The 22,119-nt window shown below is 37.1% G+C and overlaps 1 protein-coding gene across 1 annotated transcript; it reads left to right on the top strand.

Moving 5' to 3' along the window:
* Nucleotides 1–1,531: 1,531 nt before the first annotated feature.
* Nucleotides 1,532–20,066, top strand: LOC306845203 (uncharacterized protein). Its single transcript, XM_079377860.1, has 4 exons — nucleotides 1,532–2,212; nucleotides 3,183–4,182; nucleotides 15,382–15,439; nucleotides 19,114–20,066. Exons 1-4 carry the CDS (start codon nucleotides 1,976–1,978, stop codon nucleotides 19,130–19,132), a joined length of 1,314 nt encoding a protein of 437 aa, XP_079233986.1. The 5' UTR covers nucleotides 1,532–1,975; the 3' UTR covers nucleotides 19,133–20,066.
* The last annotated feature ends 2,053 nt before the right edge of the window (nucleotides 20,067–22,119 follow it).

The following is a 22,119-nucleotide window of genomic DNA, read 5'->3' as shown; positions in this document are numbered from 1 at the left end:
AGAATCTTGTTTATATGGTGTTCGGGTCTGTGGGACACGTTTTCACTTTTTATTAAAAGAAAAATGAGTCTATTAATTATTTTTCCAAACTCATACTCATTGGCCTTGGCTCATTTTCTGTGAAGAATGTACACTATATTGACAAAAGTATTGGGTCACCCCCTTCTAATGAACATGTTTGACTACTTTAGTGATATCTATGAGTACAAATCTTAATGTTAAAGCATATAATGATATTCTAGGGAATTGTGTGCTTCTAATTTTATAGCAACAGTTTCTATTCTAACATGACAGTGCCTCTGTGTATAAGACACGGTTCAAAAAGACATGATTGATTGAGTCAGTGTGGAAGAACTTGACTGGTCTGCAGAAAGCCAAGTCCTGATCCCAGCTTTATATGCAGACCTTGAGCCAAAAACTCATCACCAAACACCAATGACTTGTTTAGACACTATAAGGACAAAAGTGTTGGGACACCCCCTTCTTTAAAACAGAAAAAGGCACTAACAAAACTGTGGCAACAAAGATGGAAACATAATTTGTGTATTTAAAAATTGTATTTCCATCTCTGTTGCAACAGTTTTGGACGTGTCTAAAATGACAGTACGCTTATGTACAAGTCATTGGTGTTTGGTGATGCGCCAATACTTTTGGCAATATAGTGTATATCAGAACAAATTTTCAATGACCACTCACTCTCAGAGACAGAGTGTGTAGTGTGTGTAAGTGTGAGTTTTGTGTTTCTGACCCTGCCATTCACACAAAGATGTAGCACTTTAATTCATAAATGGGATGTAACAAAGGTAAAGGGTTTTTTTTTTTTTTTTTTTTTACCATATATGCTGTTTATATTGCTTGCAATTGGGATAAAGTAAACATCTGTTCAGTATTTTAACATATCATTTTTGATTGTGTTGAATTAAAAACCCAAAACTGCAGCGGGTCTACCAGACTCACGAACACTGGCTGAGTAACAAAAATATGAACACCACACAAGGGTTAATATGTAATTTAATATTAATTAGCCAGGTGAAACAACGAAAAAAAAATTTAGATTGTAATTTTTGCATGTTGTCAGTTAATATATTTTTCAGAGTAGCTCTATAGGTTGTCTCAGAGGCCAGTATGAATGAAAAATTGCATACACATAACTCTACTAATATCTGAAAGAGAATTTATTACATCAAAATGTCCAATGAAGGTAGACAGTATAGAGCTGTATAATCAAACGCATGTATACAGTGAATGGCCTAAATCATGCCTTAATTACATGATTACCTTACCTTAAGACTTACATTCATGTCTGACAAATTGTTTCAGCAGAAGGAACAATGTTAGCCCATTCATCTGTAGTACCTCAATGTGGCCACAGATGGCACTCGATACAAATCTAAATGCAACTTTGTGAGCAGCATCACCTCTTGGCAACTCACACACACACACACACACACACACACACACAAATGCACGACACACAAGCAGAGGGAGACACACACAGAGACAGAAAAAAAGAGAGATAGAGAGAGAGAGAGAGAGAGAGAGAGAATTTACTCAGTCGCTGCAGTCACGCTCATTTCTCCGGAGCTCTGGCTGAGGATGCTGCCGTCTCTCCTCCATCTCCATGAGGATGCTGGAGCGCACAGAGGCGGACGGAGGCGAGCGCATCGGGCCGCCTGAAACCACCCGTATCTCGCCGGCTATCCTGTACCGTCAGTTTCCCAAACTTACAAGAACTATGGGAGTTGATGCTGAATAATCTGGGCGGACTTGTTCTGTATGCCGCCCTTCCTTCTACTCGTCAGCTGCATCAGCTGTTGCTTTGGGAAAAGTCGAGGCGACTCCCACACTAAGGGCATCGGATACGGGCTTCACTCCACGATGCGTCCTCTGTCTCCCTGACTCCTCCTAACACAGCTGCCTGCCTCATTAATATTTGATCAGCACCTGGTATCACAGCAGCAGCTCGCCACTTCTGATGGAGAAAGCACAATCTCTACAAGCACAGCCTGGACCCAAGGCGCCAGAAAGTCCAGCAGAAGACATCCCCAACCTCACGGATGAAGAGCTCCTCCAATGGAGCAAAGAGGAGTTGGTGCAGCGACTCCGAAGGTCTGAAGCCGATAAAATGAGCGTCATTCTGGATCACAGTAATCTGATTCGGGAGGTGAACCGCAGCCTCCAGCTGCATCTGAACGAGATCCGGGGGCTGAAGGTGAGCAGATGAGACCATGGGTGTCTGGAGCACACCTGCGCTCTCTGAGGATGCGCTAGAAGCATCTAGGTGCACATCATTCTTCTTGTAGGAAGAACGCATTGAATATTTTCTTGCTGCATTATATGCTTTTCTTTTGATTAAAACGAAAAGCTTCTGGAAACAAAGAAAAACAACTTTACACTGCTATAAGCAATGAGTACCTTCTTAGTTTGTTTATTATATTTATTTTTATAATTATTTATAATGTGTAATTAATAATTTCTGTTTATATTTTTGATGTTTAAACTGTAATGGTAAAACACCTGTTGTGCGTGAATGTGAGCATTTCTTGATTTTTAACCATGAATGTTGCATATAAATAAAACATTAATACAAAAATGCACAATGTACCCTTTAAAGTAACAGATTATCAAACAAATACATAAAAAAAAAAAAATATGGAATGGAATAAAAAAAACAGCTTTATTCAATACAAAGACAGTTCACAGTGACCACATCTGTCAAGTTCCATAAAAATAGTCCACATGACAGTTGCAATATATACACGTTTTTTGAAACCATGCAATAGCTTTGCTAACATTGACTGTGAATATTTTGAAGCTCTTTAATCTCAGTTCAAGTTCAATCATCATGTGTCACGCAAAGTTTGGTTACATTGATGCCAAATGCAGTTGGTTTTCATGTGTGTCGGATGAGCAGTTGCTTTAACGGACAAGCAGATTTTTATCAAACATGGAACCTAAGAAGATCATAACTTTAAACTCTTTTATCTTAGATCAGAGACAGAAAAACATGTGAGCTCTGCTTGAACAACCCCTTTTAACTACACTTTAGTCTCATAATGAATGATTAAATCAAATAAATGATAAGATATAGTTTGTGTGTCCTCAGAAATTGTCCTTGAACAGCAACATTTTAAAATATGTAAACACTTTTTGTACTTTTTGTGTTCCCAATTGTGATGAAGGAGGTAAACCAGAAGCTGCAGGATGACAATCGGGAACTGCGAGACCTGTGCTGTTTTCTGGATGATGACCGGCAAAAGGGCAAGCGAGTGTCACGTGAGTGGCAGCGTCTGGGCCGCTTCAGTGCCAGCGTTATGCGTAAGGAGGTGGCACTGTATCTTCAGAAGCTGACAGAACTGGAACGCAAGCAGGAGGAGGTAATTCGGGAGAACCTGGAGCTTAGGGAACTTTGTCTGCTGATAGACGAGGAGAAAGGAGGCAGCGGAGGGGAAGGAGGCCAAAGTGGGACGGGGTCTATTGGGTGTCGCAACTCCATTGATAGCCAGAGTGGGCTCTTGGTACCCGGCTTGATGCGGGACGTTGGGGACGGTAGCAGCACCTCTAGCGCTGGAAGCGCTGACAGCTCTGAGCATCCACACCATAAGCAGCCACAGCCGCCGTCAAGTGGAGGAACTGGGAATAAAAGCCCAGAGATCCAGAAGGCTCGTCCTGGGAAAAGAGGGGAAGGAGATCGGGTGGAGATCTCCAGCCCTGACCCTCCCGTCCGGCACAGAAGCACCAGCCTGGAGTATCCCTTCGTACTGCCCCAGCCCTGCCGACCACGCTGTGGCTCCATATCTGTGCCTGACCATCGGCTGATTAGAGGGCTTAGTCCAGAAAAGTATGGTCGATCCCTGGGCCACCGGAGTCCAGAGACTCATCCGAAGCACCATCTGGCTCCAGGACAAGCCATGAGTCCTGAGCTCTACATCCAGAGGCACAGGGGCAGCTTAGGAAGTGGGCCTGGGAGTCCAGAAGCTAGACACCTGCTACTAGGAACGTCAGAGCTCCACCATGACAAAAGCAAGCTGGGAGGAAGTAGTCCTGAGATGTTGAGGCACCAGTACAGCATGAGCCCTGAACATGGGAAGTTTGGCAGCCCTGGTAGAGAGATGTCACCTCGGAGATTGGCAGGAGAAGAGCTGTCGCCACACCACCGGAGCCTTTACAATGGTGTGAATGGTGCGTCTGACTTGCAAAATGACACATATTTGAAAACACTGTAGGTGTGCTTTTATGCCTGAGAAATATTTCTCCTTTCTCAATTTTTATCCCACGTTCACCGGTTTAGTATTAGCTAATATGCCAATATATGATCTGATAAATGGTAAAATGAGAAACAGAACTTTAAGAGGTCTGATCAAAAAATGTGCACGTTCAGAAATGTCCTACTTTCCACTTCTGAAGTTGTGATGACAAGTTTGTCACGTTCAAGTGCTTTGTTGTTGGAAAGAATAGGAATCATGAAGGATGGCAAGTTTACTCTTCCTATTTCTTGAGGAAAACTTATTAAAGCCAAAATATATGGAAGATGTTTAGCCAGTATCAAGCAGATTTTGAATAAAATGTAACTTCCCATTCATTGGCAACCATATAAACATTACCCACACTGCTTAGATGAGGGGTGTCCAATCCTGTTCCTGGCACTATCCTGCAGAGTTTACCTCTGAAGCAGCCTGAAACAGCTAATCAAGATTTAATCATAAATATGGCTCCTGAGGCCATTCATGTCCGATTTCCAATTTCCAATAATAAATAGCACGTGAAGGCAGCATAACCCTGATGTCTGAGGATTGCTGATGTCGAGGTCTTTGCAGTTTTCTTCAGACTAGCCTGCCACCCACAGTCAGATTGCTGAAGTTACTCATGGTTGGCTCATCCACATTAAAACACAGCTAATTATTTCTCCAGAGACACCAGACTTATGCCTGGTATCAATGAGAATCAAAACTAAGCAACTGGGCACTGTGTTAGACTTTCCCATTCATGTCCTATTTTGCCTCACTTAAGAAATGCACATTTCTGTGCAAAGCTACAAAGACATATAGACCCATAGTACAAAAAATACTATAGCATGGTTTGATACTTAGAGGTCCTCTATAGAGAATAACATGGAATACCACGTATTAAAAACCATAGAATTAGCATTAGCATTAGCAAAAACATCACAAAGATCAAGCTAACGCAATGGTATTTTTTTTGTAACTGAGACAAACACCTCAGCATACACACAAATAATAGGTGAAATGATAAATCAAACGCTTCATTTAAAATCTCATACTGAGTACATTATGAAGAACTTTGTGTGCAGTAAGAATGTAATTGGGACGTACTACATCCGCCATATTGGTTTTTGTCATGTGTCGCTTCACTGCCATTCACAACTCCTCTCCTGTGGCCTCATCAAATAGTAAAATGTCCATTAAATCTCACAGTTTTTTGGTCTTTTGTAAACTATATAGCAGGGAAGTAGACATATTCAGACATAACTTGAAGTTTTGTCTTTTTGCTGCTTTATGTAAGTTCTTTACGAAATTGCTAGCTTATGAGATAAAAGATGTGCTGACTGTTCAAAATCCCATGATTTTAAATAAACACACACGAACACACATTGGAGAAATGGTGCAAATCAAAGGCGCTAGGCAGCTATGTGCATATCCCACAGCTTCAGATAACGATTTCTACAGGAGAACATGCTGAGTAGCCTATAGTTCACACCGTCCATAAAACACTCACCTCAAGGTGAAAGATGTGACTCACTTTACATTCATTAGCTTCAAAAAATGCCCCCTTAAGATGAAATAAGATCCAAGAAAGAGCAGATTGATGTCGTGATTTAAATAACTCAAAATACTGAAGAACTTCTTTAGCTGACTCTCAGCGGTTAAATTAGCTTCCTTCAGAAAATATTTATTTCTTACATTTAGGGTAGCACCTTCTTGGCGACAAAAAGACCTTCTCTCACTTGACAAGGTCAAAATGAAATCGATAATAGTTGTTGAAAGATATTATCTTTACAAATGACAAAGAACCTCAAGGATGGCTTTCAGCTCAGCACTAACAATAAAAGGTAATTGCTAACAAGATGACTGCTGTTGCTGGATGCTGTGGTTTCAGCATTGTCCTACGTGTCTGTAATGCTGCTGTAGACATTTGTCACTGTCACAGCCTGTTCTGGTGTTGGTCCCAAAGGGAAAACCGCACTTCCACTGACCCTGTACACTTCCACATTATCCATATCTACCCCTGAACGACCCTAATGCTGCTCTGAAATGCTTTGTGGCATTGATGAACTAATAGAGAGTGTGTAAAGTATTGGGTTTTAAAGAGGTAGTACACTCCAAAAAATGAAATCTATCAATATCTACTCAACCCTCATTTCATGTAAAACCTTCTAGAACACAAAAGAAGATATTTACAAAAAAAACGGTTTTATAGAGAATCTGCACGCTTAAAAATAAAGGTGCTTCATGATGCCATAGATTGAAGAACCTTTTTGTCTAAATGGTTCCATAAAGAACCTTTAACTTGTGGTGAAAGAAGGTTCTTCAGATTATAAAAAGGTAAGAAAGAGATGGTTCTTTAAAGAACCTTTGACTGAATGGTTCTTTGTGGAACCAAAAATGGTTCTTCTATGGCTTCGCTGTGAAGAACCTTTTAAGCACCTTTATTTTTAAGAGTGTATCAGCATTTACTGTCGTGGTCATGGTGCCCAGACAGCCAATGCTATTTATTTATTTTGTTCTGTAGTAAACTGAATTTTTAAGTTATATCACAGTTATATCACAGTTTAACCAAGATTATATCACAGTTCGTGACATAAGAGCTTTGGTTATCTATTTGCAGACCAGCATGATGGAAGTCATTACCGTATTGACATTGCATTGTGTAGCTATTAAAAAATCCATCCATTCAAATGGAGTGTGTTGCAGTGTGTGCAGTCATAAACGTAGTATTTGTTGTGGGAATTAAACTTGTGTGTAGATGTAGTGATGCTGAAGCTCTGGATAATCCTGTAAGAGGTTTTCAGAGAATTATTATTTTTCTGCTTTCTTAGCATGTGGCTCTTATTCAAAAAGCCAAAGCACATGATTATAAACATCACAGTGACTTTAGCCAACAAAGTTCAGATAAATGAGCATCTAAATAACAGCGTCACAAGACAATCCCTCTTCGTTTTTCGCCGAAATCCTGCACGAAAACAAGCACCTCTTGACCTCCTCTAAAGTAATCTTTTTGACATCATGCCGCTAGCTTTTTTTCTTCTGGTTAAGATGCAGGGAGGCTTTATTCGGGCTTTGCATGGGAATCACGTTGTACAGTAGCTAATGCTGTCAGCTCATGCCGGAAATTTGGTCGCTGGTTTTGGATTTCACATGAAAGCTTCCTTACGGGCAGTACAGTATTTGGCTACACTGAGATGACAGCATCTGTCAATATCCAGCTTTATGCTGAAGAAAATGTGTCTTGAATAGTCTGAACATTAAAATGAGGGCATTGTTTTATAGGCAGAGAAAAATGGGTGCTCTATTCTTTGTTTCTCTCTCTATCTCTTGGCTCAGATTTGTATTTTTTTATTTTTTGCTGACCCCGCACTATGAGCAGATGGAGGGATCAAAGTGGGTGTTTTTTTTTTTTTTAAACAGAGCAAGGTTAAAGGACCGGTTCACCCAAAAATGAAAGTTCTGTCATCATTTACTCACCAAAATGTCATAAAACATAAAATACATTTTTAATAATACAGCAGTCAATCTTTTCCATCCAACTGTAACAAGCTTGGCAAAACTTCTAATAGTCACTAAGCACCATAAAAAATCATAAAAGTTGTCCATGTGACTCCGAAGCCATACAATAGCATTGTGCGATTGTGAAATTAATTTAAATTGATATTATTCACTGACTAACATTAAGTCATTTGAAGCTGACATCGCTGCTTCTCTTATAAACTCAGTGACATGATCATGTTTTCTAGCCTGTTAAATTAGATCAGTGTGCTCGTAAAAACTCTTGAAACTCTTATGCATGTGAGATTTCTTTCTCAGCTACTTTCACTTCAGTTTAAACCGTGGCGAATCTGAGACCTTCCTAATACCACAGATAAGAGCGAGGCTTTTAAAGAGGAGACAAAGTGGCCACTTCACAACTCCTGGAAAAAAGGCCATTTCCTGATAATACAGAAGTCAGACCTCTTCAGACTCAAACTCTCAGTCCCCAGGGAAGCCTGTGGTTTAGGCAGACTTGTATCTCAGTTGCTGTGTGTGTGTGTGTGAGTGTGTGTTAGTGTGAGCGTTAACGGTGTGTTGTGTGCGCTCCTTTGTGACCTTGGGAGATACCCCCCTCTGACTCCAGCTCTAAATTTAGCCCTGAAGCTGATGGCTTTCTCAGTGTTTACCTCCATATATACAGTAGGCAAAGACCTTTCCCCCACTTCCACTAACACAGTCTTACAGGTGTCCTGCTGAATAATCAGGTAAACACTCAAGCCCTTGCTAATTTTATTTTATTTTATTTTAGCAAAGTTTACACCTTTTTAACAGAGTTACATTTTAGTTTTTTAAATCTAATTTTATTTAATTTTAGTAAAGTTTACACCCTTTAACAAATTATTGTATAATAAAGGTTACATTTAATTATTTTTTTTTACATAATTTTATTTATTTTGTTAAATTTACACCCTTTAACAAATTATTGTATAGCAGAAGTTATATTTTAGTTTTTTATTTTATTTCATTATATTATTTTTTAGTGAAGTTTACAAAATTATTGTATAGTGAAGGTTATATTTTACTTTTCTGTTATTTTATTAAAATTTTAGTAAAGAAGAACTCTTTAAGGAACTATTATATAATAAATCTAATACATAATTATTTTATTTTTAGTGCTGTCAAACGATTAATCAAAATAAAAGTTTTTTATATATAATATGTGTGTATACTGTGTATATTTATTATGTATATATAAATACAAACACATGCATGCATATATTTAAGAAAAATATGTTATGTTTATATATTAAATATATTTATATATAAACGTAAATATTTTAAATTATATACTGAATGTGTGTGTATTTATATATACATAAATATACACAGTACACATATAATGTAAACAAAAACTTTTATTTCGGATTCGATTAATCGTGATTAATCGTTTGACAGCACTTTTTACTATTTTATTTTAGTACAGTTTACACTTTTTAACAAGTTATTATTAAAGGTTGCTTTTATTTAATTTAATTTTATTTTCAGTTCAACTGACACCAGTGACTTCAGTTATAAATATAAAATATAAAAATAATTATAACAAATCAACTGTGTACAATAGAAATATAATTTACAAATATAAGTGGCAAAAATATGTAAATGTTATTTTAAATAAAGGGGGAAAAAGACTAAAAAAGGAACTGACTCACATGTGAAATTTATTGAATGATATATATATATATATATATATATATATGGCCTCCTTGTCTTCTTTAGCAGTGTTTAACTGATGCTCAAAAATGCTATAGAGAGTAATAGGCTTACATTTAGGCAGTGGTCCGGTTTAAGCAGATGAAGTGAACAAAAACAGGATCTGGCAAGTGAGAAAACGTCCTATAATTCTTACCCTGTGCACCATATTTGAGTATTTTTATTTCCCCGGGAAAGAATATTACAGAGAGCTCTTAGTCACGGGCCCCTAATGGATTGTCACGGCGGGCTCAGCTCAGATTGTTGAGTCATGGCTTTGTATGAGGATTGTGCGTTTCACAAAAGAAAAAAAAAACTGCTTTGCATCTCCACATGTGTTTTTGCACCATGCATAACTGCAAAAACAACTGTTTTCGGACAGGTTTCCTATCTCCATGTATTTCGGCAGTAGCACACAGCAAAATCCAGTTGTTTTTGTGTTTAATATGAAAATAAGTTATGTGTGTGATTAAGACAATGAAATCTGCACTACAGTGGAGCCAGCAGCAGGCTGACCTGAACGTGACTCTGCCTGAAGGGATATGGTTTAACACAGTCATGAGATGCATGAATGTGCAGTGAGCTTCATTAGGCAATGACCTTCAGTCTGCATGCTCTGTGAGGGGCATTGTGGCTATCCTTTGGATGATACAGTATATATGACATTATTGTAGTGTGTTTAAAGGTGCTGTAAGCTATTTCAGCTGTTTTAACTTCAACCACACAATCAACCAACCTGAACAGACAAAATAATTAACATTCAGAGAGAATTTCCGATTGGCTATTTCCAGCATGGGCGGTGAAAATTATTATTATTTTTGCCGTTTACAGAGTCTAAGGCCTTGTTTAGACTTGCAACAAAAATCTCAGAAATTAGATTTTGGTTAATCTTCCATTTCACAGATAATTTTTTCTGCACAATTGTTACGTTGCAACAAGAATTGAAAGCATATGGCAAACACTGTCATTTTTCATGCACTTTTGTTTGCTACATCTATTGCTAAAGTCTCAAGAATGCTGCAAAAGTGACTTTTTATCTGGTTACATATGACATATTTCCTCTGCAGCCTAAACTGTGTTTTAATAGTACATGCATGAGTGCAGATGTGTGAAAATAATTAACTAAGACAACATCTGTTTTATAGGCAAGTATTTATGAAACTACTTGGAATTATGCCTTTGAATAATGAAATTACACTACAAATAGGTTGCAGACAAATGTGTGAACTGACCTTATGATGCCTGCATCTATTTATAACTGTTTTGTTTTAATTATTTATTCTAAACAATTGAGAATAAAGCAAGTAGCTGCTCTTCTCAGCGAAAAGTGAATTTTGTGATCCCCCTCCCGCTGTCAGAGCTTAAGCGTTCCCATGATCTCTAAAAATATAGGACATTCTCCCATAATCCCTGTTTTACGATGATGGAAATATGTAAGTCTGTCTGCATTTGTGGTAGCGGTGTGTTTGTGTGTGTATCTGTTATAGAGATGGGAGAATGCGAACGAGATATTCATCTTGACAGAAGTTTTGAACTTGTACAAATATGAAATCACACATCTTGACCTCAGTGCCGCCTCTCTCAAGATAGACTCTATCTGACAGATCTGAATCACCCCACATGGCATAAATATCAGCCCATGAGCTCTCAGGGCAAATTGAACATTATAAGCTACCGGCCAAGAAGCGCAGTGACATTATAAAAGCCCACACAAAGCAATTTCAATATTCAAGCTCAAGAGCTAAATGCATGCTTAGGGCATTATTATAATGTAAAGCCTAGTATAACGATCGTTAATGTTAATGGTAGGAGACAACAAAAGATTTGGATCTCCTGCCATGTTTCTCGTCATGTTCTAAGAATTCAATAACCCAAAAAGACTTCATAATAGTTTTTATACTCACTGTATTTTTTTTTTAGCAAAGTAAAAGGCCTTTTAGTATAATTGTAAAAATAAGTACACGTGTTTTTGCTGTTACACTGTTAGTAATTATATTCAACATGAACACTTTGATTATATACATCACTTTTTAGAAAAATCATGTTAAAATGTGAGTATTAAGTATTATATATCAGGAATTTGATTAAAGTTTATTTGTTCATCTCTCAGTCTTCATTGTACTGTATTGCATTATATGTTTTGACCTCCACAACAAAAAAACTACAGAGCTTTATCATAAAACTAAGCATTTAAATATCATGATATGACATTATTGGCAGATATTGTCACGGTGCACACACGAGGGAGGAACAAGGAACACGCAGACGAGGATATAACTTCAAATAATAGTCTTTACTGATGACATCAAGGCAGGGCAAGACAAGGCAGGACAGACACAGACACAGACACAGACACAGACACAGACACAGACACAGACACAGACACAGACACAGACACAGACACAGACACAGACACAGACACAGACACAGACACAGACACAGACACAGGGGAGTAATGAGTAGACCAGACTAAATCAAACTGAATAGACAGGACTATAAATACACAGGTAAATCATAGATAACGAGACAAACACAGCTGGACAAGGATTAACCAATAATCACACTAGACGAGGACAGGAAACAAACCAAATATGGACACAAGAGGTGGGAACACATGACACACACGACAGAGGACTGACAGATATAGAGTGACAACTGATATTTATATGCATCACATTGATTTACATTACATGCTGTCAGAATAATCTTATTTTTTGGTCATAGAAAACTTAAAAAATTCAATGGAAAAAAAATCTATTTGAGCCCTTTTTGCTTCAAAGTAAAAGTAAAACGGAAGTAGCAACAGATCATTTCTCCCATATTTTCCCATCTGTTGTATGATTGTTCAATCAACATCGATCATGATTTGTTGTATACTGTGCAATAGTGTCATAAGTGTACTAAATGACTGGAGGAGTCCTGCATATGTCACAAGCAAAAAGTCTGTTGTTTTTATTGGAAGGCCCAGTTATGTCATTTTGATTAATAATGTATATAATAAGGCCAAAACAAATAAAAAACATTAGCCATATGCATGGGTTAATCATGCACAATAAGTTCTCTAACATGCATTTAGAAAACAGATAGGATGAATTTTTATTTCATGTCAAAATTAACGACAGCAAAGCCTGATGATCATGTTACATGATTTGAGAACATTGTGCTTCAATGGACGCAAATCTCAATCTTGATTGCATGATACTGGGAATCCTTGCTTTTGATTTGTTTCATCACCAGATATTGATTAGATTCTTATCCTTGATCATCCTTTGAGCATTTGTGGAAACTAGAGTCCTAAACCTCTGTCGTTCTTATTATCTGGTGTTTGATCAAAGCAGGGGGCCTATCTCTCTCCAGGACATCAGATTTGGTTTGTGTTCCCGGTTGTTCCTGTGCTTTATCTCCTTTCACGTTGTGAATGTTAGCGGATAAACCGGCCAGGATGTCTGCTAAAGCCTCGTAAAGTGTTTCTTAGAAGTCCACAGACTGGCATGAATCTTTAATGGCCGACTGCGCATGCACGCCTGAAGCAAATATGATAAGGAGATGAAAAAACAGAAGTGGTGAATGAAACCGAGCACTATTGATGCCGGCTTAATGGAGGCGAACTCAGAAAGAATGGATGTGCCATCACTCTATCTGAATGAATATCGAATGACTTTGAAGAGTCAGAGTACGGGAAAAGCTGGCTAACCTTTGATTAGCCTGCCAATGAATGGTGGACTTGTATGTTGCGTGTCAGTTTGTAGCTACTCATAAGAGCAGTCAGTGACACTGTGAATAGTATTTAACCATATGCTCTTACTCTGGTAAACCTCCACAGAGTGAGGTTTCTCAGCCCAAAGGACCTGCACTATGTTTGCTTGTGTGTGTGTGTGTGTGTGTGTGTGTGTGTGTGTGTTTGACGGGGTGGCATATGGGAAAAGCAGACAGGTTCACAGTTGGTTTAGTCTGGGCAGACATGCAGGAGAAAATGTTGTTGCCAGGCTCGGTAAAGCAGGTAAAAAAGAGGGTTTGCCTGTGGTCTCCAGTGTGCAACTAAACCTTAAAAAGAGAAAATAACTGCTCAGGCTCTGTGAGGGCAACAAATTATGTCAAGAGCCTCTTATTTCCTACAGACCACCCTCGGTGTCAACCTTAATGTGCAAACCACATCGAAATGTACAAACACATCTGTGGAAAAGCCAAATCCAAATGCTTAACATTCTGTGTCTGCTGTTGCTGATTGTTTTATGACAAAAAGCTGCTATAATTCATCCCAAGGGCTAATGCTGTCAAACGATTAATCGCATCCAAAAAAAAAAATGTTTTTGTTTACATAATATATGTGTGTATACTGTGTATATTTATTAGGTATATATAAATACAAATATATGCATGTATATATTTTACATTTAGTCATTTGGCAGACGCTTTTATCCAAAGCAACTTACAATTGGGGAATACAAGAAGCTATTCATCTTGAAGAGGCAATCAGACAGAGGAAGTGCTCGTAACACCAAGTCTCAGTCATTGTTCAAATAAGTACAAGCTAGCAAGGGAAGGAGAGAAAGATAGAGGGAAAGATTAAGTTTTTTTTTTTTTTTTAGTTTAGGATGAAGTCAAGTAGTGCCGAAAGAGATGAGTTTTCAGTTGTTGCTTGAAGATTGACAGGGATCCAGCATTCCGGATAGGGTGAACGAGAATATTAAATATATTTATATATAATAATATGAATATATAAATGTATAAACGTAAACATTTTCAAAAAATATACTGTATGTGTGTGTATTTATATATATATGTATATATATATACACATAATAAATATACACTGTACACATATATAATGTAAACAAAACCTTTTATTTTGGATGCGATTAATCGTTTGACAGCACTATCAAGGACAACAGCAATCATCCACTTTTTCAGTGGCTTTGGTTTCAGAAGTATTTTTTGGCCGTCATTTTCTTACAAATCCTACAAATGAAGGTTTTTTTTGCATCTATGGTTCCATGAAGAACCTTAAACATCCATGGAAACGTTCCAGTGATCAAAAAGGTTCTATATAGTGGGAAAGGGTTCCCTAGATTATTAAAATGTTCTTTACTTTAGGATTTTTTATTTTTTAGAACTATTCTCTGACAGGTTTTTTTGGGACCCAAAATGGTTCTTTAATGGCATTGAAACAAAAAGAAACCTTGGAATCTTTATTTTTAAGAGGGTAGGGATTCCTTTTTTTAATTAAAAGTTATGAAAAAAAACAACCAGCTCCAAGACAAATTATGACATTACAACCTTTGATGCACTGCAAAAAACAAGTAGGCTTATGAAAACTGAATATGAAAAAATTGTATAAAAGTCTTTTATGACACCCAAATGATGTAACTGCACCAAAAATGCAGATAAGAAGTAGAACTATTGACTCTTAAAAATAAAGGTGCTTCACGATGCCATAGAAGAACCTTTTTTGTCTAAATGGTTCCATAAAGAACCTTTAACATCTGAAGAACCTTTCTGTTTCACAAAAGGTTCTTTGTGGCGAAAGAAGGTTCTTCAGATTATAAAAAGGTAAGAGATGGTTCTTTAAAGAACCTTTGACTGAATGGTTCTTTGTGGAACCAAAAAATGGTTCTTCTATGGCTTCGCTGTGAAGAACCTTTATTTTTTAAAAGTGTTCAACTGACGTTTGCTTGCAAGAGTAAAATCAGTGTATTGTCAATGTATTGCAAAATATTTCGTTTTTTTTCTCGTGGTAACAGCATGGATTCTACAGAAGCAAATTTATCTTTGCTTAACTATCTCTGAGTTTTGGAAGGTCTATTTGTGAATTTACATGCTAGCATTAAAATATATATTTCCCTGTAGAGAAAATGAATGTGCTTTGTTCTTCCAGATCCGACTGCTGTGCACAAAAACTTCATAAAAGTCTTTTTTATCTTCACAGCTTTGATATCAGCAGGATGTTGCAGCAACAACTGCAGGAACGTGAAGCTCTGGGACAGGTGAGTTCTGCTCAAATGACTTCGGCTCTGTTCCAAACCCTAGTGAGCTGCCTACATAGACAGCATATTAAGGCATCACTGGTGTGCTCCTGAAGTGAAGGCTATTCCAAAACAGTAGGCAGCCAAATTATGCTGCCTTATAAGAAAGACCGACATCTAAGGCAGCACTTTATCCTTTGCTGATGCATCGAAACAAATTACAGTAAGTCAAAGTATCAATGAAAAAATAGAAAAAAGTGCAAAGTGATTACAAATTTTCTAAAAGTTTTTTGTGCTTAGAGCATCGAATTGTTACTTTAGCAACAATATTAGCTGTGATGAGACTCATTTTTTTGAGGCAATGTTATTAAGTAGAACTGTATTTTTGTTAATTAAAAATAAAGCTGAAACTAAATAAAATCTTAAACTTGAACAATGTAAATGTTAGAAATTTTGCTTTGAAATTTAATTTGAAGTACTAAAATGATTACAACCGAAAAATGCAAAGCAGGATGATTTAAAAAAAGAATTACAAAAGCATACAAATACTAAAACTGAAAATGAACATATAAAAAAGCTAAATCAATATATTAATAAATACTATAATCGTATAAATAATATTAAAATAACATTTTGTAGCTTATTGTGGTCAAGAACTGCCCACAAAGGAAGATGCTGTGACAGATATATAAAATAACCAACCACAACATTTGGCAAATGGAACCAACGATGCCACAATTACAGACCAACAAACTCATTGAAATAGTTCTACAGGTCTACAGAAAACAACACGTTGCAGAGAAAGAGAATCTTTCAAAAATCTAAGCACAAATGCAGAGACTAGTTCTTCCCATCAAAGTGCTCATTATATTAAGTAGGTACACAGAATTTTATTTCCTAGCAGACTGACCTGCTCACCACGACTCCCGGAAATTGTGAAGCAGTCAGAGTTCTGTCTGATCTGATTTTCACAAGTGCTTTCCAGTTCTGTGTGCAGTATGCATGAACAGACTGTGCCGTCTGAGGCTGATACTAATGGGGCTGCTGCCTATAGAGCATTTTAATTTTCATTTCAGTTAGAGGACTGTCAAAGAAGAGAGCTAGGCAGCTTACTATAGTTAAAAACAGAGCCCACATGTCCATATGCTCCATGCATGTATCCATGCATGTATGAATACAATGGTAGAGGTGACCATGTCTATCCGTGACCTCGTAAAGCTGCCCAGCAGGGGCAGAAAATGGCTTTGTTAATATTTAATAGCTGAAAGGCAGACGTTTATCCTTAGGGATTACTCACCATCCCATCAAGATTTCACAGGAATGCTGATTTTCCCTTTGATTTTCAAATTATTGTTGTTTGTTGCAAATAAAGACACCAATTTCCATGCCATACATGGATGATTTCTGTAATCCTCTTGTAAAACCTGTCATTAAAGGAACAGTTTTGTCATTTTGTAAGTGAAAATGTTGTCATTACTTACTCACCTTCATGTTCAGACCCCTGTATTATTTCCTTTCCTCTGTAAAACAAACAAATATTATATATACTACCAAGCTCCCAAAAAACCCTTTGCTGGAGTTCTCAAGTCTTGGCCTATTTCTTATTCAATCGACAAAAGCAAGTTTGAAAAACGCTGCACATTATATGTTTGAAATACAGCAGAGGCACTTCAGAAGACTTGAAATATAGAGCACATGGACTTCATTTATGGTGTTTTTATGGTGCCTTTTTGCCTATTTAGGAGCTTGACAGTATAAATCACCATCCATTTTACTTGAATGAGTAACTAAAGCCGTCCTGAAGATCTCTTTTTTTGTTGTTGTTGTTGTTGTGGTTTTGTTTCACAGAAAAAAGAAACTAATACAGGGTGGGAACAAAACAGAGGTTAGTAAATGATGACATTTGTATGTATGTAAAGACCACATTAAATCGCGTCGACAGTTTTCTGTCCAGTGCTGACATAGGCTGAATCAATCTACTCTTACTATTTCTGCCATATTGCATAAATTGCAAGAGTAGTATGCTAGTATACAATTCCAAATTAAGCTACTTTTCTTACTGAAGAAGTAAAAAGCTAATCGGTTGCTGGTGTTAGGGGCTTTTGATGGGACAAAAAACTGTGTAGTACGGCAGTTTATGTGCATTATTTTAAGTGCACTTAATTGTACTGAATGTGCACTTGTAGTATACTTCAAATTTTAAAAGCCTATTTTAAAAAACTGTACTTGCAGATAATATAATACTAAACACTTAAAAAGTACATTTTTGTGACAGTTTCTTAAGTGACACGCTTAAGTGCACTTTTATAGTATACTTCAGTATACTTCAAATTTTAAAAGCCTATTTTAAAAAACTGTACTTGCAGATAATATAATACTAAACACTTAAAAAGTACATTTTTGTGACAGTTTCTTAAGTGACACGCTTAAGTGCACTTTTATAGTATACTTCAGTATACTTCAAATTTTAAAAGCCTATTTTAAAAAACTGTACTTGCAGATAATATAATACTAAACACTTAAAAAGTACATTTTTGTGACAGTTTCTTAAGTGACACGCTTAAGTGCACTTTTAAAAAATGCACTTTGTAATATTTTGTACACTTATTTTGATGTTGACTAACATACTAAAGCACATGTAAAGTACTTGATTATAATTATAATTTGATTGTTACTATATTTTTTGTAAAATTCAACTTTATTACAATTGTATAGTATTTAAATACATGATGTACAATTTAAAAAAAGCTCAAAATTCAAAACTGTTCCACAAAAGTAACACACTTTGGTGAAAGTTAGTTTTTCCAATAAAGTGCTTATGATATTAAAAAGGTATAGGCAAAGTATATTTTAGTTACTATAAATGCTTTCGACTGTGGACTTATGAAAAAAAAATTATGAAAAAGTAGTGTGCTTACAGTAAGACCCTAATCTACTTAAGTTCTATTTAAGTGGGTAAAAAAAGCAGTATTAAGTTCAACTAATCACACTTAATATAAATGTAAATTATAATACAATTTAATTTAATTTTAAATGTAATTAAGTGTCTGAAAATGGTATGCACTTAACTTAAGTATATTCTTTTAAGGCCAATTCTTAAGCAAATTCTTTTAAGGTCAATTTGGTATATTTTAGTTACATGCTTTCGCCTGTGGACTTGCAATACATATTGCAAAGATGATAATTAGAAATTATTATGGAAAAGTAGTGTACTCACAGTGAGACCTTAATATACTTAAGTTATACTTAAGTGGGTGAAGTTCAAATAATCACACTTAAATTTTTTTAATTATAATACAAATTAATTTAATTGTAAATCACATATGATCGTGTGTCTGAAAATGTTACACACTTAAGTACATTCTTTTTAGGCCAATTCACACTGCAGCTGACCCAACAAACTTCAATTTAATGTTCAGTTGGCAAAAACAAGTGCCGACCAATGCCAACAGACACCAACAGGAGTAACACACAGATCAGAAAAAGCCCGGTGAACATGCCTGTTGCTGTTTGTTGGCATCTGTCGGTGCAGTGTGAATTGACCTTAAAAGCATATTAGTTTTTATAATAAATACAAATTTTAAAGCTCAAGTGTACTAGGGGGACATCAATATTTTAACAAAAGGTTGTAAATTTGAAATGAGTTTTATTGCTGAAAATTGCCACAGCTTAAAGCGAAATTTCTGTCTCCACAGTTTTGATGGCTCCTCTTGACCACGCTGTTGCTTGGTGGTTTGGGTTGATGCAGGGGCCCCTGGAGCCCCACTCTCACCAGGCAGATATTCCATCCCTTCACCTTGTATGCGATGGGCCGAGCAGTCAGGCCCCATTTGAGTTTTCATAACAGCAGTCGCTTTGTGGACCCTCTGGTGGAGTCGTTTCAATGGGGACTGGAGCGAGACGCAGGATGTTTTCCCCGACCGTTCGGGTGAAAGTGGACGCTCGCACAAACCACAGAAACAGACACACCCACACACGGCTATGAGAATCTAAATGTCTCCTGTGGTTTACAGATGTTTAACAGTACTGCATTTGGGTAATCAAACACTCGAGCCATCCCTCTCTCTATATCGGTGTCTCTCTGTATCATTCTGAGTAGCAATAGGACACATGAAACACAATGCTGTGGCTTCTCTGAAGGTGCTTCCCTGCCCTTGATGTTTATTTATGCAGTTTCTTTTCAACCAAAGCTATTTGAAATATATCTATCGTTCATTTTTCATCCAGGCATCTATGACGGAGTATCAGTATCATGTTTGCTAGTTTTTCCATATCTCGGATTGTTTTTTTACATGCAAGGTGCAAGGTGTTTGTGTACGGTTTCTGAACACCAACGAAAGCAGAATGAACTCTGTACATGTTGTCAGTGACTGAATAACCTCATCAGTGTTTTCACTGATTCTGTGTGTGTATATGTGTGTGTGTGTTTATTGGCTTTATTATTCCTTCCCTTCAAGCTCCTGTATATAAGCTAATGAGGTGTTTCATGTTTTATATACAAAAATACAACAGTACATATAGAAATTAAATTAATGTATTAGTTTTATATGCATATAATGACTATTATTTTTGACTTACAGCTATTATTATAACAATAATAATATGAATATATATATATGTGCAAAATATTAAAGGATTTTCATTATGTACGCTTGTGTGGCATTTATTATTTGTTTCACTAACACTAAAGTGCAAAGCTTTAGTCAGCAATCTGCTGGCGAAGATTCCCAAGTTGCTGTTTTCATGGAAATTAGACGCTTTCTGCCATTTCAGGATGATAGACAATTAGTGAAACCATGGGATTTGTCTTTAAATCGTCTTTATTTTGTCATAATATCAGGCTTTATTTTTATTTATTTTTTTGCATCATGAATAAATTCATATTTTGTCAACTGTTACACCCATGAAATCGGAAGCTTTTCGCTTTGGTTTTGAGATCGGGTTCAGGGCCGTCCTCAATCCCCTTCATTTCTCAAACAGGGAGGCTCTGGTCGGATTTTAGTTTCTGAGCATTTGCCTGTGATGAAATCAATTGATCCTCTTATCGACGCCAGAAACACTGTTTAGATAAGAACTGTGCTGTGCTTTAAGATTCCTGTTAAAAAGGCCTTTTATCAGATCGCTGCATAGACCTTTATGTTCTTTGTAGACGCTTTCTCTTAGTTTCTTAAAAGAGTTTATAGAATTTGCAATTCACGGTGGCTTGCACCCAGGTTGCAACCAAAATCAAATCCCTTGTGGGTCTATATGGCTGTGTTTGAAATGTAGAACTATTGTACTATTCACTGAATACTACACAGAATATTCTGCCTTCTATTCATAAGAAAAAAAGTGAAACAGTGTGCATAAATGTTTCATACTATAGTGAAATTATCTCATCACATTGTGTTTAAAAGCTGTTAGCCCAATCAAATCATGAATCATGACTCAAATCATTATTTTACACACAATGCACAGTGCATACTACTGTATATACTGCAGAAACAATAGTAAAAATATAGAGTTTATAGTTCATTCATTTAATAATACATATTTATACGGAACCACACAGAAGTCTTATTTGCTGGAAGATTTCTCTGGCTCTGTTTCAAACAAACCGATCCAGTGTAGACTGCATGCCTGATGTGGAGAGTAAAGGAGAAAGAGGCAGCTCAGTGTGATTAAGACGCATCCTTGCCAGTGCAGGCGAGCTGACAGAGGGCTGCTCTCTCAGGTTCCCTGAGCTGCGCCCAGTTCTGCTCTGCTGCATTGCAGTACAGTAAAGGAAAGACGTGAATGGTAGAGAAGTGAGGAGAAGAGGAGGTAAGCAGAGATGAGCACAGGAATGGTGGAGAAAAGATTAATCTGATTGAGGAAGTTTGAGCGATTAGAACTGTAGTGGGATAAGGAACAGAAAAGTTATGATTAAAGGGAAAGAGGTGAAGTGGAGAAGTTGTGTTAGAGGGAGGGCGGTTCAACAGAGAAGTGTAAATTTGTGGAAAGGAGGTGCAGTAAAGAAGTTAAATATACAGAGAAGAGGAGATTATAGGAAAAATTATGATCAGATGGCAGGAGGTGTAATAGAGGAATTATGTTTAAAGGGGAAGGGGGTGCAGTAGAAGAAATTAAATTGGAAGGAAGGAGGTGAGGAGAGGAGTCATCAGAAATAGGTGCAGTATAAGACATAATTGAAGGACAAATGTGCAATAGAGGGGGTATTATACAAGTGAAGGAGGCGTAAAAGGTGGAGTTATAATTTATGGGAAGGTGCAGTTGACGAGTTATGATAAAAGAGAAAGGAAAAATACAGGTTTTACTAATATAGAGAAGGAGGTGCAATAGAGAAGTAATTGTTTTAAAATTAGGAGTTGCAGTAGCTGAATATGATTAGAGAAGGAGGTGCAGCAGAGGAGTTCATGGATATAAAAAATTGAAGTGAAGTGACATACTGCCAAGTATGGTGACCCATACTCGGAATTCGTGCTCTGCATTTAACCCATCCAACGTGCACACACACACAGCAGTGAACACACACACACACACCGTGAACATACACCCGGAGCAGTGGGCAGCCATATATGTTGCGGCGCCCGGGGAGCAGTTGGGGGTTCGGTGCCTTGCTCAAGGGCACCTCAGTCGTGGTATTGAGGGTGGAGAGAGCGCTGGACATTCACTCCCCCCACCTACAATCCCTGCCGGCCCGAGACTCGAACCCACAACCT

The sequence above is a fragment of the Barbus barbus genome (genome assembly GCF_936440315.1).
Source record: "Barbus barbus genome assembly, chromosome: 25".
NCBI lineage: Eukaryota > Metazoa > Chordata > Actinopteri > Cypriniformes > Cyprinidae > Barbus > Barbus barbus.
Note: the sequence above shows the minus strand (reverse complement) of the source record. Positions and strands in the feature narration are given on the sequence as shown.

Coding starts and splice junctions, on each gene's coding strand:
- LOC306845203 (XM_079377860.1), top strand. CDS start 1,976: ATGGAGAAAGCACAATCTCTACAAGCACAGCCTGGACCCAAGGCGCCA. Junction 2,213..3,182: donor ACGAGATCCGGGGGCTGAAG/GTGAGCAGATGA, acceptor ATTGTGATGAAG/GAGGTAAACCAGAAGCTGCA. Junction 4,183..15,381: donor CCTTTACAATGGTGTGAATG/GTGCGTCTGACT, acceptor TTATCTTCACAG/CTTTGATATCAGCAGGATGT.